Source organism: Osmia bicornis, chromosome 4, assembly GCF_907164935.1.
Source record: "Osmia bicornis bicornis chromosome 4, iOsmBic2.1, whole genome shotgun sequence".
Classification (NCBI taxonomy): Eukaryota; Metazoa; Arthropoda; class Insecta; order Hymenoptera; family Megachilidae; genus Osmia; species Osmia bicornis.
The window spans coordinates 6,682,922-6,700,525 of record NC_060219.1 but is presented as its reverse complement, the minus strand read 5'-3'; the positions used below and the strand labels follow the sequence as shown (position 1 = coordinate 6,700,525).

The 17,604-nt window shown below is 36.0% G+C and overlaps 1 protein-coding gene across 2 annotated transcripts in view; it reads right to left on the bottom strand.

Moving 5' to 3' along the window:
• The window catches only part of LOC114881279 (probable serine/threonine-protein kinase dyrk2), a 166,576-nt gene that overhangs the window by 61,236 nt on the left and 87,736 nt on the right, over positions 1-17,604 (bottom strand). The window contains exon 3 of one of the 2 annotated variants that reach the window (XM_029198022.2): positions 2,049-2,099. The exons of the other annotated variant lie outside the window; for it this stretch is intronic. Within the exon in view, the coding sequence (XP_029053855.1) occupies positions 2,049-2,099 (51 nt within the window). The remainder of the gene's footprint in view (positions 1-2,048; positions 2,100-17,604) is intronic. 2 annotated transcript variants of the gene reach the window in all.

Genomic DNA, 17,604 nt, shown 5'->3' with positions numbered 1-17,604 from the left:
ACAGAAGAGAAAAGACATCAAAACTTTCTATTTCTTTTAAATAATTCCGATGGAAAAAATAATTAAATTTCCCTTCAAAATGTTTGAAAAAATTACTTTTTACGTTAGAGAAGAAAGTGCGATTTTATGTATTCAATTTCATAAAATTTTATAAAATCATACGTATGATTTATCAATAAACAGCGCCGACAAAGAGAAAAATTTGATAAAAATTGAAAAGTAAAAAATTGATCCAATATGTGCCGCTTTGCAAATTGAGCAGAGGATCACCCAGGATCCTGTTACTGGTGCATCGTGATCATGGTCACCATACTCTATACCACAATCCCACGGGCGAAATTGACCGTGAACTTTTCTGACCTAGTTGCTTACATAATTGATTCGTCTTCGTTAGCGAGGCTCTCGTTGCACCGGACCGATGCAACGAAATTACGTGACCGCCATAAACGCACCAGCCACGATCTACGACAGATTACGCGCACAGATTTCAAAATTTCACGGCCCCTTCGGGTTCACCGTACGATCGCCCTTTCGTTTCTACTTCCTTGACTGTATAACACGAACGGGGTAATCGAGAAAACTTTTCACGTCCCGAACAACATTTCCCAGAGGAGCTTCTTTTTTTTCCAAGGTTTGTCCGTTTTTCTTCTTGGAAGGGGTAGATAATTCGTATTCAAAGTACATTTGTTTTTTCTTCTTAAAGTTGGATCTAGTTGTTAGTTTAATTAATTCGAAAAGTGAGATAGGGGAAGAGATTTGATTTTTATTTAAAGTTACTTTAAATGTGTGGAATTAATTTTGTCGAATATTAAAATAATTAGAAAAACTAATCTGAGATGTATCGAAATTAAAATTAATGACATGTATAGATAATCATTTGAATGATATTATATTAGAACATTTAATTAATTATTCCAAATACCATTGAAATAATACCAATCCCCTCTGAATAACACCTGTTCAATCGAAATGCATTGTCTGCATTTAAAACATGTAGCATCAATCAATTTCCCATGAACGTGCTTCCGAAACATCTCTTTTGATATAAAAGTATACCTCCAGGCAACGGAGTTCATCGCGAAAATAAAAAAGGAACGATCAATTAATCGAGTAGCGTGTTTCCATTTGTATTCAATTTCGTCTCATGAATACTACACGGTCGCGAGAACACGTCGCTGTCGTTCAATAATAAGCATTTCGATGCATTCGTGAACGGCTATGTGTCGATCGTACACCGAGGTATTATTAAAAGGTCCTTCCTGCTTGATGTAACATAACGTGCATGGTAATCGAATGGTCTTGTATCGATGTTTCACTGCGTAGGTAGAAACACATGGTACACGTATGGCCAGAGAAAGATAGAGGTTCTCAAATGTAAAAGATGCAGGTTTTTCAATAATATTAATACATATGCAATGGAAATATTCATGTGTAGTCGGACACACTGTAACTTCAATTATTTAAAATACAATCCTTTCATTTTTCAATTTAACATTTTGATGACCACCTATTCGTGATTATAATTTTTCATTTTTCATGTCATTATTACTTTCTTTAGGTATTAATTAAAATTTTAAAATTGATAATTTTACGGGTGAATACCGGAGAGGGTGGGGGCACCGATGACCGGCACCGCAAATTAGATATACTTGAATAATTAAAAGAAGAAATAGAAAAATATTATTTTCAATAGCAATATTATTATACTAATAATTTAAGCTTGGAACTTGAAATTTTCAAATTAACTATGTTCTTATTTTTAATGATTACTGCGATGGTTAATGTGCGGGTACCCGAAATTACGAAATATATAAAATTGTAAAAGTTATAGATTACATGAAATATGCAACTCATCAAAGTGTTAACCTTTTCATCTGTTACTTTGTGTAATTAATGCTAATTACTCCAGCAGACTTAAATCATCAGTTTATTAGATACTGATTGATTGTATTTTAATGACTGATTTATTCGCTTCGTATTTAATGTTCGAAGACGATTGCTACCTACGATCTAATGTCACTAAAGTTTCAACTTTCAAGTTAACTCACCCTCCCGGTCTCTTGGTAGAGAGATGCACGCTCTTTGGATCGCCTACTCACCTGAAACAATCGACACGAAATCATTAGCTGAGATTGATCAACAGCTATTGCCAGTGCAATAATTACGTAACGGTATAAATAATTGTGTAAAAAGATATACTCTGTTTCCGTCGTGTCACGAAACACAGGTATAATGAATCATAGATAGATAAAACTGCAATACTCTTGTAATCAATCGTTGTAAATAACTGATAAGAACAGTGAAAATGTTTATGCAAATACATACATTAGTAAAATATTTTTCCCTTTAAAGTGTTCAAAATTCATCATTTTTAAATATTCTGCATAAACATTCGCTGTTTAATGATAAATCATGCAAACCATGCGCTAATAAGATTAAAAAATGTTTTACGAATACCTTTTCATTCAAGTATTCAATCGCAACAAGTTAATTTAAAAATTATCCAAACGATTACATTAAAATACCTAGGAGACGAAAAAAAAAATACAATGTTAGCGTTCGTTTTTCATGAAAAGGGAACAAAGAATTTCCTAGGTTTTCGTATCCCCCGTTTCGTTGCGCTGGAAAGGTAGGAAGCGTAACGAGAACATTTAATATTCGTTCCGGGAACAAAATTTTCCCTCCCGGCATATTTTGCTGGCCACGTTCCAGCCGGATAATTTTCATAGAGCAAATCACGGCGCAACGACTGACAAATTGCATCGACGTGTCACTGCACTCCACGGCACATGCTGATAAAGTTCATTGGGTCTTTGTCATTTCCCGTCGCTCTTTATGCCGCCGCTACACAGAATAATAGCCGGCTCGATCAAACTTCTGCCGGCGAAACAAATTGACAGAGAATGCGCGAACGGAACGACAAACTCCAATAACGAGCAACAAACATTTAATAACATCTAATGACTGGCAAATGTGTTTTAATATTATAATCAGAAGACAACGTGAAAATGCAGGAAATTAACGCTTCGGATGCTAAAAATATTAATTTAAAGCACAAGTACGTGTATTGCAAAAATATTTAATTAAATTGCGAATTAGGGGCGTACGAGTACCCGATAATTCTGGTCGGATCCGTCGGAACTCGTTCGAGTACCTGTAATTTCAGGATTCAAATCCCAACTCGGGACTGCAAGTCAATTCCAAATTCAAAACTACCCAGATTAGGGGTACTTAAATAAATTTATGTATTGAACAAACTTTTGGGATTTTGCTGAAGCCGAAAGAAATTTCTGATCTGAGCCCAACCCGAATTTTTTGATACTCGCACATCCTTAGTTTAATAAAATTTGATGACTTAAAACTACTGCAAAATAGCCTAAGTGCTACATCAATTTGAAGTTTAAAGTTTGACGAAAATGACAACATAAACGTTCCATCAATATTTTATACACAAATCAATTAATTCTTCATTGGAAGGTATACATTACTCTACTGAACTTATCTACTAATTAATCTGACCCTTTACCATAAAAAGACACCAATAATGAACAATGTCTATTCTATCCTCGTTCGAACAGCAAGGCTCGTTTAATCTCATCATCCCAATATTAGAAGAGAAAGTGAGGGTCCAGACCGATAATTAACCGGGCAACGATTCACGATGGTAAATATTTTCCATGCGGAAAGTGTATCGGTACTGTTATACAAAAGGGGGCAATACCGAGGAGATCCCGATAATGGTGAACGAGCAAGTTGCGAAATTTTTTCGCTTCCGTATCGCGATACTCGTTTCCTGAGTCACGCTGGACCCCGGTCGATTCAGAGAAATCCAATTATCATTGGCAAATGAAGGGGTCTGAACGGTGGCGGTGGGTGCGATAAGTGGCGTGATAATGGGGCTGAAGAACGCGTACTCTCGCGCTCAACCATTCGCATAATGCCATTCTTTCATGAGGATATCGCTATTCCGGATGCTCCATTATCGTTCGTTGCTTCTTACGCGGCTAATTATCGATAGCGTTCGCCTGTCCTTAAGAAAATTCGACCTATCCCACCCCTACTCCCTTAGTTTAGCCGATAAAACAGTGACAAAAGAACAAGAAAACTGGCCTTAATATCTCGACACGGTTCGGGGTAGCCTTGAGATTTTTCCGTGGTATCGATACTGATTGGTTGTTTCCGAGAAATTTCATGAAGTCGTTAATTATTCTGCGAAAAACGATTTAAATGACTTGGAAGCGAATGACGCACAAGGTGCGTCTTGGAAAGGTATTTATATTATTAACACTAGATTGCCGGACAAATAGATCCGTCAAGATAGGTATAGCACATATGGATTTTTGAAACTAAGGAATGGGAGGGGAAGGAATTAGTATTTTTCTATATATATAGCAATAAATTATCTTTCCATGCTATTATTATTTTCTTACCTTTGTCTACTCTACCAGATACTATTTAAAATTTAAAAATTAATAATCTTCTGTCAGATATAACAAAGAAAAATAAAATAAAGCTATGCATCAAACTCTGCCATAGTCAAAGGGTTAACTAGATAAAGTGGATATGAAATAAAATGTCGCATTTAAAATTCAATTTATAAGCTACTCTATTTTCGCTAAAGTGAATACGAGCAAATTAGCATGCGTTACGTGAACGAAGAAAAGATACATGGACACCATGAAGGATAGAAAGAAACGAATTACAGGTGGAACTCGTTAAGCTAAGTTCTACAGCTGAAGCCTCACCGTGGAAAACTTGACGGTTAGGAAGTCGTAGTATTTCACCAGGAACTTCATTATGGGGCCGATGTGGATTGGCTTCGTTTAAACAGCATGCGTTTCCTACTTGTCGTCAGTAGCGGCTTTCGTATCTTGCGCGCAAACAGCCGACTAATTAACACTTTATTCTTCGGACAATTTGTTTGCCTAACCGCACAACATCATGAATGATTACGACTAACTCTTGAGAAATGTACTCCATTCACTTTGTTCCTTACATTGTTTATTAATCTTTGTTACATAAACACTTGGTTTTGTAGCTAATTACAATTAAAATTAAGTATTAACCCTTGCAGAAGACTCACTTTTCAGTACACAGAGGATAGTTTTTCTATCCACAGGGGTGATTATAGTTATTTATCATTAAATAATCACTGATTCTAGTTTATATTTTTGACTTATTTAGTCAACAGTTTATCATTTCTGCTACATATTGCAGACCTGGGTCAATCGAGACCCAAACAAAAATGTTAATCTAAAGTTAAATGTATCATTTTCAAATGAAAGAGATTCATATATTGGAAGAGTAATTTTTATAGGAATAATGTAAAATTTGGAAAATGAAAATAATATGTAATACAAAATTAAATTAAATTTGGGGCTCTTTCTATGGTCCGCCGTTCGAGGGTTAAATGAGTCAAATTAAAGGGTCAAGTGCGGTTCTCAAATGGGACAGGTTTTTTTATTGATTCCTCGAAGACACGAGAGAAAACAGATAAACTTGTCGTCGTTCAACTACTCAAATCACGTCGACTAAGGACAGTGATCGATTTATTATCGCACGATTCGTCGTATCATCGATAATCGTTCGACGAATAGACTTCGCGTGTGGCCGGTTCGTATTCTCTGTTTACCTTTTGGGTTTGCAGTAATCATCGATCGTCATTGAAACCGCGATATAATACAAACGAAGCAGAGCGTTGTGTAAAAGCTACAAAATAATTGAGTTCGACAGTTATTTCACGCGGCAAAGTGAATGAACTTTAAAATCAATTAAATAAGCTTGCAACCGTTTCTAATGACACTCGAGCCGTTGTCTGGAGGAATGCGGCGGTTGATTTACAAGGGAAAAACATGTGTCCGTCGCATCAAAACGCGCATTAATGCCGAGAAAATAATTAAAACGAACGGTCGATTAATCATCGGCTTCGTGACGCAGACTGATTACAGCCGAGCGTAACGAACGAACGCTTGTAAAATCAAAACGATTAATAATTTACTACATTCATCGAATCGAAGATAATCGTTTCTCTCCTCGTTTCTCGAGTCACACGTGCAGATACAAAGATCACTGTCCTTTCGCTTTCTTCGATCATCCGTTCGTGGGTTGCTTTATCAGGCTGCAGACCGCGGCGAAATGCTTATCACACCCGAGGAAAATCGCGTTATATATTTTCCTTATCAAACACAAACATTACTTTCCTCCAGTTACGAGTTTACCGCGAAAATCCTGTAATTTTATCGACCACTAATTAAATTAATATCGTACTCTTTCCTTTTCTAACAATTATAAATACATCGTATCGCGTTGTTATTTGGAAAGAATAAATCTAATTATTTTTTGAATCATTAAGAATAGTGATTTGAATTGAAGAAAAAAATGACGAGGTTTACTCCGAATTGGGTTGAGTTAATGGGACGAATAACATTAATTATTCATTAAGCGCTGTAATCCAATTTTCAACGATTAAAAACATAAATATGGCTCTTTGGCCTTTGAACTGTGCAAAAGTAAACGTGAGCCAGAGTTGCGATATGCATAAAGCGGTGCTTCAATTAAAATTACACTCTGAAATTTTTCAATGAAAAATTTTGATATACTGAAACCATGTTCCAATGTCTCGATTATATTTAGAAAATAGGAGTACCCTATTTGCATACACACCCTTGTGACAAAACATATCACTCTCAGAGTTCAATCTTCGCTACTTTTTAAATATTCAATGATTTCTCTAAAGCAAGCTGCATTTATTTATTAATCCTTTTATTTATCTCCGCAAGACGTAATTGCATTTGGAATAACGTTACGTGGCTCATCCTCTAAAGGTGCAAACAATTAAAGCGAAAGCGAGGATCACTGATTTTTCCCGGCTAAATTTTCACACGGTCCATTCTAATGGAGGCGTTCTAACAACGTCACGCACTAATAAACCGTAATTCGTTTTTGCTTCCATCACTGAGATTCGTCAACTGCACTGCACACAGTTTGACGAACCTCGATCGTGCCACCTTAACCGCAACGCAATTCTACCATGAATTCGATCATGGAAAGATAATCAATCGATTCATTCGTAATCGACGATACACTAGGCGTTCACTGTACGAGGACAAAGCTATTGTTTCTTTTGTGTTCATATAATTTTATTTCAAAGAGTAGATTTTTCGTATAATAAAGAAATAGATTTTCAAAGGGTTAAGTTACAGTGAAATACAAAAGTATTTATATTTTCTCGATTGTTGACTTTTTGAAATTGATACCTCTTTAAAAGGAATATTTACATTCGCAATAGGTCCTCCAATTAGCAAGAAAAGCAATTTTCCAATAATAGTCTCCCACTGATTCACAATGTCTCTTCCAATCGATAAAACACCGATTTTCAAAGGATAAACGTATTCAGGATTGAGACATCCGTGAAAAAAAGTATTGTTACGGAAAAGAATTGATTTTTGAAGAATTCCATATTCACGGATAGTCCTCCAATCAAGAAGAAAAGCAATAGAACTTCCCATGGACCTACATGTTCGCAACAACTACTCCAATCGATGGATACACACCCGTAGATCTACGTATTGGTAACAAGATGCTCTCCAAAGGAGAATAGACTAATAGTACCCTTAACGAAAGTACCAGTAGGTTTACACATCGCAAACATCGACATAGAGAGTTCACAGAGCACAAAGTGTCACTGTCGGATTCGTAATGGGACCTTCGATCCAGCGAGGAAACGATTTTCGAGGTCTACAACCACTCGTGATTCGATGTACTCGAGAATAAAGCAGCCGATCGTTCGATGGTTACGCAATTCGCGCGCGATCACACGGTTTCGTCGAGGATGAACCGCGCGGATGTGCACGCATTCTCGCGCGTGCTGCTGCATCGCAACGCACGCTTATGCAATCCGCTTGTGCATTCCGGGGGCCATGCGTTTATTTACAGCCTACTCGAGTGTTCGATGTATTTTCATTCCTTAGTTAGCAAAATCATCATAAGAAAATTAAACGTAATTGAATCGTCGTCATTTCTGCAAGGCCATTTAACCCTTAACCCTTTAATCCTATTCGACCCTTTCGCCTTTTCCAGCAACTGTACTTCAAGTTTTTTAATTAAAATGTAAACGTAAAATAATTTTTCTCCGTAAAATTTTATCTGCATCGTAGATATAATATAAACAGTGATGAAAAGTAGACGTTTGTAGAAAACTTACACACCCATCCTATCCAACACTATTTCAAAGTTACAACCGCTTTTAGCATTCCAATACCTCGGTTCATTCCATTTAGATATCTACAACCTCTAATACCTCGTACATTATCCTACCGACTATTTGCGAACACATTTATAGTGATCTATGATTCATTTCAGTCAGCTCTCTCGATAACAACGGTAGGTGTTGAAAGTTTCAGTACCGACAAGGCAAACAAATAATTACCACCCACGAAAAAATTGTTATAAACCTTTTAACATTTTGATTGCAGCTATTGTCAGACCAGAATTGAAAGTGCTATACAACAGTAACGAAAGGGTTAATAATATTAATAAGCAGGGGCGAATTTGTCATCAGGAGTTCAGAAAAATTCTTGGTGGCATTAATTAATTAAAATTAGTACCTCTCGTGTCACTAATTTTCCAGGAAAAATTTAAGTGCCAGTTCGACCATATTAATAAAAATTAATAATATTATGATGTGTCATGCTATAAATGGCTTTTTTCAATATTTATACCATTAATAATCTATATTTCTTTTATGAAGTCGCGTTTGAACCTTTATAGAAGGATACTGAAGAGATCTCTGTGCAGAGGAAAGTAGGAAATGCAAGAAGAGCAAAGGCACGAGTTTCGTCATGGCCTGATCTCATCTTATTTCGACTGAAGTGGACTCATCTAATTTAAGCCACTTAACGAAACTAGATTTCGTTACTATGATCGTAATACTACGTACACTCACGATCAAATCCGACTTTCCTCGGAAAAATAGTGATCCCCTGTGTTCTCGCTCTTCCCCCCAGGCGCTCACGAGGAGACTGATGATGTAGGGGAGAGAGCCCCATATATATAGGCCAATTGCCTCCCACCACTTGCGTTTAAACGTTTACGCGCGAAAATTTAAATTGATATTTACTTATTATTCATATTATTTATAATCACGTACTAAATCTTATAACATTTATTAATTAAAAATCATATTATTTTACTTCTAAATCTCCTTTAATATTAATATCATTGAAATTAAGATTTTTAGAATTTCTACTTCCTTATATCGCCATTTTTCCTAAGGAAGCCTGATTTGATCGTGAGTGTACATCGTAACATAAATTTTCATAAAGAAGACAAGCATCGTACTGTACTTACTTCCTGCATGAACTCTGAACTCGTCTTTAAGTTCTAACATATTTATAATTCATAGCTATAACGAACTCAACCACATCTCACAGGGTAATTACGATTTATTCACCAATTAACGCGAACAATGCTAACCTATAACCGAGCACTGTTTTTATTAATGTCCAAAGAAAGTGGGTAACGAGACTCAAAGAGCGTTGGGATACAAGGAAATCTGATAGTGTGCTATTAATTGAGGGAACAGTGGTGTATTAAAAGAAAGCCATCGAGAAAAGAGAAACCTCGTCATTATATACCATAAGATTCTCGGTGAATTGACGTTAACCCCTTGCTTTACGATTTTTGCTATGCTCACGTGTGCCATAATTCAACTGCAAATCACTCGTGTAGAAACAAGGTTTCTCCGTTTCAGTGATTATGTAAAAGCTTCTAACAACGATACAAATTGAACAAACCATAAAAATAACATTTATGTGTTGCATAATTTGAAGTATATATTAAATTATTACGTATCAAATGACTAATTTCAAAATGCAAAAAATTTGCATGTAATTTGATGACATAAAATATCCATGAAATAGCACTTGTGATATATCAATCTAAAGCTTAAAATTTGATAATAATGCTTATATAAACATCTTGCCAATATATGTAATACAAAATGACTAATTCTTCGTTAAAGTGAACAAAGAATCATTTGGAAAATCATTTTATATTAAAAATATTGATAAAAGATTTATGCAGTAATTTTCCTCAAACCTTAAACTTTGAATTGATATATCATGAGTGTCATTTAGCGATACATTCATGTTATCAGATGCTGAAAGTCCGTCATTTGATATGCAGTAATCTAATAAGTCTAAAATAGTAGATTGCTACTTACCTACATATATCAAATCTAAGTACTATTTATCGTATTAGAAGCATAATACGGCTTAAGAGTGCGAGAGGTTAACGTCTGATTTGAAAAGGAATCTCGACCACCTGCCAGCAGCTGGTTAATCGAGAAATAACAAGTTAATCGACGATCATGATGAATCTTAAAAGCGAATGTCTGAGTCGAGGTCCTCGGGTTGCATAAGCTGCTCGTTAAATTCACCGATGTAGGTCTGAGCGACGTGCCAAAAACGAAAATACCTCGGACGAAAATCGCTACAGAGAATGCTATCCTAGATCAGTAATGTCCACGAGAGATACTATGATCTAGTGAAAGTCTGCAATTCCTTCATCTACCTCGAACAGACAACCCCTCGAACTTTTCCTTTCTTCGTTCTCTCTCATTGTCGCTGTAACGACTCCTGTTGCGTGTGGGAATTGTACGTAATAAAAGAATAGCGTCCCACATTTAGGACTGTGAATCGTTCATCTATTTTACATCTCATTGAACCTTTGGAAACAATGATTTCGCTATTGAAAGGTCCTTGAGCCTAGCATTTCCAATGATTTATGGCAGCACTTATTGGTGTAATTAAGATTTTTGTCTGAGTCATTGGTTGATCATTGACCAATTGGCTAATTTATGATAGAGGGGTCTGGGCAGATCTTGCCACCCTAAACAAAAACTAGCTCACCCTAGGTGAAAATCTTAGTTACACTCCAATGGACACGGGTGAATTTTAATATAAAACGATACTAAATAATTTTATCCTAACGCATTGCTCCAGAGATCGCGATGCTTATCGTCGTCAATCACGATGGACACGCAATCGTCCGACTTGCGTAAGAATATCGCACAATGGGATTCGATCGGCAGCTGCAACCGGCAACACGTGTTCCTCGAGCAGTAGCATACGGTTTCGCGGTTAAAACTATTAGATCCGTGTCGGGCTGGCTGCGGATGCAAACCAGAGGCCTTCCAAGATACCAGCCGAGGCTGTTTCGCGGTTAATTCCATTACACGCTTACGGATCATAGGCACGGCCCGAGCCCTCGTGTCCACGGGGACGCGAGATCTCGCGACGAGCTGCAGCTGCGCATGCACTTTATTGCAGTTTTATCGACCGCCCTCCGTTTCCGTTGCGCTTCAAGGAGCAGAAACGCGGCGGGGTTCCCCTTGGACTCGTTTCCCCCCGGAAAGAGTTTTTCGACCACGGTTCCTTTGCAAATTGTGATGATATCGTGGGAATGTCGAAGAAGGATTGCTCTTTTCTACTAGGTGATTCACCCTTTGGCTGCCGCACATTTTACTTATATAATTTATAAATTTTCACGATCAATATAAGTACAGTCGGGTGTCTAACTAGGCTTTTTGATACAAATATGAATTGAGGATGAGAAAAGGGACATGATATGTATTTGTACTATTAGTTTTGAGCAGAATTAAGATTTCGGGGGCTTAGGGCTAAATTAAATCTTAGAAGGCACTCTTGGTTTAAAAATCTAAGTCTATTCTAAATAAAAACGGCCACAGTAGAAAAAATTGTATTCAACATTTTTTGACATAGTAAATGAAAAATTTAGAAGAGGCCCGGGGTTGTAGCTCTCCTTAATCCTCCCCTTGATCCGACACTAATCTTGAGAATGGTATACAAATGAATTTTTCTGACAGAATTATTTAAAAGATTAAGTAATACATACTCATAATCACTTTACAAGTAAACACAAAATAGCATTTGAGAGATCAATGTCGGTACCAGGAGGCTTCAAAGGGTTAATGAAAATTCATCAACATTGCTGTCACATATTCATGACTTTGCTACACGGATCTTTTTTCAACTATTTCTTTCAATTTACCACTTCGGTAGATTTTCATGTAGCTAATTCCCTATGGAACACACGTAATCATAGAAGAATTCTCATCAAAGTATCGGATCCCCTTAGAGAGAAGCAAAGGTACAAATGCAATCGCTCTGTTACTAGAATAATACGCTATTTATCTTTCTTTCCCATGTCACGGTTAGGAATTTCATGATACACGTGTCATCGGGAACCTAATAAAGCCTCCGCGAGACGTAATCGCTCACACGAAACGCCTGCAGGTATCCGCGATCTCTAGTACACGGTCCACTTTCTGTATCCCTCCATTTTCCGAAGAAAATAAGAAACTAAAAATACAGCAGAGGTCCTTTTATTTAAACTTACCGAAGCATTTGATCAAAATTCTTAAAATATTCAATGAATTTTGTAATAAAGCGTTTGCAATATTTTTTAAAATTATTTTTATTCGTAGAATACATCGAAGTTTGATCGCTTAACTTTGGAACCCACTGTATATAGACGGAGTCAAGAAGAATTCATGACTGCTCCAATTAATTAAGTTATCCAGGCCATTGACGAATTTTTTCTTTCTCTCTAATTAATATTCGAGGTGTCTATCGCCCACGGCTCGAGTAATGTAACAAACGAGGTCGTCTACTGTGCAACAAGCGCAAAACGTAAAATTCGAAACCGTGAAAATGAAAATTGAAAGTTCGAGGTCGATCGGTTGCGAAAATTTCAAGAATGAACGAGCTGAACTTTCAGTTCTTTTGTTCTTTGAGCAATTATTCTGCTTGACTGACCTATCTTTTTCTCTTTTTAGATATTTTCCTATCATTAACCGAGAATGTTGGATTTTAAGTGGACATTGATAGAGATTGAAAAGCTAATCCAGTTAAGCATACCTTTCAATGATCAAATAACCAGTAGTTAATAATGGTTCAGTTATTGATCTATTAAAGTTATTTAGATTATCAGATAAACTCGTTTGACTGGTATCTTATAATCAATCAGAGAATTCGATTATCAGATCTGAGTAATTTTCTATATAAATATAAATGAAATCAGTCAATTTCAAAAAACTGCAAGAACCGTATTATTAGAATGAAATTGAAATTTAGAACGCTTGATTGGTTATGAAATCACGAATTAATACATTTTATACCGTATTGGTCATCGATGAGTCACGATACGTACCAATTGGAAAGATAATTTCCACTTTGTAAGGAAAAGGTAAGTATCGTTGATCCTCGGCTATTAAACAATAGACTACCGTGGGAATATTCGAGATATTAACTCGAAATATAGTCATTAGAGGAACTGATCTTCTAATTATTTAGAACAGTGCATATTTGAAGCGTTTCCTGACATTTTACATTTCCCCTATGCACCATAAACGTGCGTGCCGTCACCGTTCAATGAAACTCAATCGACGCATGACGTTAATGAGTGGCGTTGAACGTGGTTGATAATGTTAGCGTTAGCAAGGCCACGGTGTCAGGTGGTGTTAGTGGTAAAGGCATTCTCCTTAAGTAAGCGCCTATTTTCATCCCACACTCGACGTACACTTACGTCTTGCATGTGTCTCGTGATTTACACGCGAATTGTCCCATCATTTCGCGCCTATGCATCCTATATATACTCTTCACGGTAATTTCCTACGGACCGGGTGAAATTAAGCGGCTTACAACTTTCTGTCAACTCTTGACCTCGTTAACTTTCCTCCATCTCACAAGTGGTTACTTAGCCTGAGTCTTTAATTACTAATTCTTGACAGTTGACAGAAAGGTAGGGTACTTTCAACACCACCCGTTAATATTGAAGTTAAAAATCGCGTTAAATAATATTTTTATTTTAAAAAATCTTGACTATTACTTTCATAATTCTGTATATTATCCATCATTTCAAGTATTTAACATGATTGGCTAAATCAAAGAATTCCTAATAATATGGGTGATGGATTGGTATGAGAATCAAGCGTCACCCACATATGAGTGACGTGACAGGTAATGCATTAGAAATGTGTTTTCTAGTATACTTGGATAAAATATTTTATAGAGCTTGAAAATTTTATAGAATTTAAACAAACTTTAAGTATGTATACTTCCAAACGAAATTTATAATTTTACGAATAATTCTCGGAGACGGATAAAAGAAGGAAAAAATTCTTCCACAAAACAGGTTCAACTTTTTTCATAGTTTTATCGTTCACGAAATAAACTTAACCAATTGTTACAAGCAACATCGAACTTTGACGAGAGTGGTTCGCTGCAAAACTTTCATAAATCGTAATATCAATTATGCGAAAGTTTTCGTTGCGAGGAAACAATGAAGGCTGTGTACCAGTTTTCATCCAGACATTACGAGATCACAACGTTATTTCAGCAAATTGTACAGGTTTCGAGATTGTTGCGTCGTCGCTTGAAAATTGAAACAACCGTCGTAAACAGACCTTCATTGTTCCTGGTTCAAGAAATACAATGGAGCGTGAATCGAAACGCTCGAACGGAGTTTGAATTTTTGCACGGATGTCCTAGAACGAGTAACTGAACAAGTGTCGTGGGGATTTTATGCATCGATAACAGAGAGTGGAAAGGGATTTTCTTTTGCGCTTTGAAACGCGACTGTGATATTTGAAATGGTGCGATTCACGGAACACGTGGGTGAGTTGGTGAATGACGATCTTATGCGGGGGTGTGAAGTTTCTTCAGGGTGGAAATGATATAGCGAGCGTGGACTTCGAAACAATATTGACGAATAATGTATGCTTAACCCTTAGATGCTCTGGGTAAATGTTAACACTATTTGAATAACTGAAAGGAAATTTACAACGTTCTATTGGAACATTTTTAAATATTTGTTTAATTCACGAACGAGAACTGCTTATTTGCCAAATCGATTGATTCTACAAAATAAAAAATAGAGAAATTTATAAAACATGAAAAATGAAGTATCTGAAATGCTCTGATATTGACATTTTAAAAAATCCCAAAATTGAAGTTAATCGTTTTAATATTTTTTGACGTCGAAACAAACAATTATTTAAGAGATTAAATGAAATTTATTTTATATAATTGTAAAGATGTTTTCACCCTCCTAAATTGAAAACGAGCGGCAAACAAGAATCCCTTTTAATTATCACGTGTAAATTTAAAAGGAAACGTTTTGCAATAAAAACATGAAACCGTCTAGAAAGAACCGCCGGTTTCAAACGCGATGTCATGATTCAAAACAAAGTATTTTGTATATACAGATTGAATTCCGAGTATATATCTTAAGTACATATATGACCGAGCAGAGATTCTTGTACCATAACAACAATAATAAGCAAAAATACAGAGGAAAGAAAGGTCGCAGAATGGCGTAGTTTATTAGACAAAGGAATTCGAAATCTTATCGTGAACTGAATGAAAGTGCACGTGTTTGTATCAGAGAGTACATATTTCAAGATACGTGATATCGTAATGTAATAATTAATCACTTTACTCTGAATGACGTATAGTGCGTTGTCGAAGATCAAGAATTAATGGCACAAAATATATGTACATATACATTTATTGATATTAGCAGATTGAGGTTTCCTTTGTAAACATCGGAATGCGTAAAAAAGGAATTATTTATTAAGTATCGAAGTATTGATTATTTAATGATTGATTTACGAGCATTGTATCATAGACGTTACAGTGGAAGGGTTAACGATTGCCACAATTAATACTTTGCACTTCTGTAACTATTATAATTTCACATTTCTTTCAATTATTATAAACAGAATAAAATTAAAATAAAATATGTATACAATAATTTTGTTTGTAATGAACCTCATCACAATAACGTGTTAATCACTTAATTAAAACTTCTACCTAAATTATTGATAAGTTGTATTTCTCCTAATTTAAACAATTATCCACGTATTATCCGATGAAAGGGCAATTCTTTACCAAACGAAATGATAATAGATATTTACCAAAATATCCTGAAGAGACACCGGCATCAGGGAGCACGTCGACATTGTATTTTTACTTCCACGCTGCTTTAGACATCAACCTTCGCGTCCACCTTCAGCTCGATCTTTTATCACGGACCACGATATCACTACTCTTCCGAAAAGATCATTCGATCACAGTCGAAACAACGAATAACACTGTTGTTCGATCACCTAAAGCAATGATCCACGTTTGAGAAGAAATTTTCGAAAAATACAAGTGTCTCCGAATCTACATCCGAGTTTCAATTTCGAGCAGATTTGAAACGGAGATACACGATCCTGTTCAAACAACGATCGGCTATCGAATGGATAAGGTATCATGGATCTGTGACACGTTTTCTGATCGAATAATTTCGGAAGGATCTTTGATCGACGACAATTCATACGGAAGAGGCGCGTATTCGACCGTCTCGCTTGATCGTTCGAACGAATACTGACGTGGTAGGGACACGTTTCGAAGAATACAAACTGCTGGGAACGTGTTTCGTTCGTGTTTACGAAAGAATCCGAACTCCTCGCAATCTCAAAGCCGACTCAACACTGCCGCGTCCCGATTCCGCGAAACATTCCCTCGTGTGTGTATATTAAATTAAATCACTCGTTCACCAGGTATTGACGTTGTCATAATCCAATATTTCGAGGGTGATCTATGCCCGAGGCGCGACACTGCGATGTACACAGGGATTCGAATAGTATTAAGAGATTTTCCAACGTTGTGATTATGTGGGACAGACGTGGAATTCTTTCTCTATTTAAATGTTTCATTTGTATTTAAACGGATCAATTTTTATGATTATTAATTACGATATAGGATTGTGGCGTGGAAAATAATAATAATGTAAAATAATTATAATAAATTGAATTTTGTTAATTTGGACAATTATTAAATTCCTATCTTTAGTAAATAAGTGAAATAAACAAAATTTTTTTTCTTTAAATGAATAAAAATATAAGTATCATCCTTTTCCATAGGCATCTCCTGGGAAAATGACAATGTAGGGAAGGGGGCACGATATATATGTATATCCTCCCCCCTAACCACTTCTTGCGTGTAAATGTTTACGCGGAAAAATTTGAATTGATATTTATTTATTAGTTACATATTAAACGATAATATTTAATAATTAAATATTATATCTTTTTTCCAAATTACTTTTAACATTAATATCGTCAAAATTGAGATTTGGAGAATTCTTGCTTTCCCTATATCGCCATTTTCCCTATCGAAACCTGATTTGATTGTGAATGTACTTGTGAGCCAAACTAGTCTATATAAATAGTAATCGATTTATATATAAGAAACGTCTGGGCTCTCTTATTTTTCTGCTTTATTGGAAAGTAACGAAAATTGAGCTGGGTTAGTCTGGCTGTCAGATACAGAATGAATCTTTATTTTCGTCAATAACTGACAGTTTCACTATTCTGACTCTCGTCCCTCCTTGCGAGCCAATTATTGTCTCTATTTGCAACTGGACATGAATTCATATCGTTGTTAACGAATTAACGCAAATAGTATCCACCGTTCAAACACGACGGACGCGATTATACGACGGTTAAAACAACCATCAGATCAAATATTACCA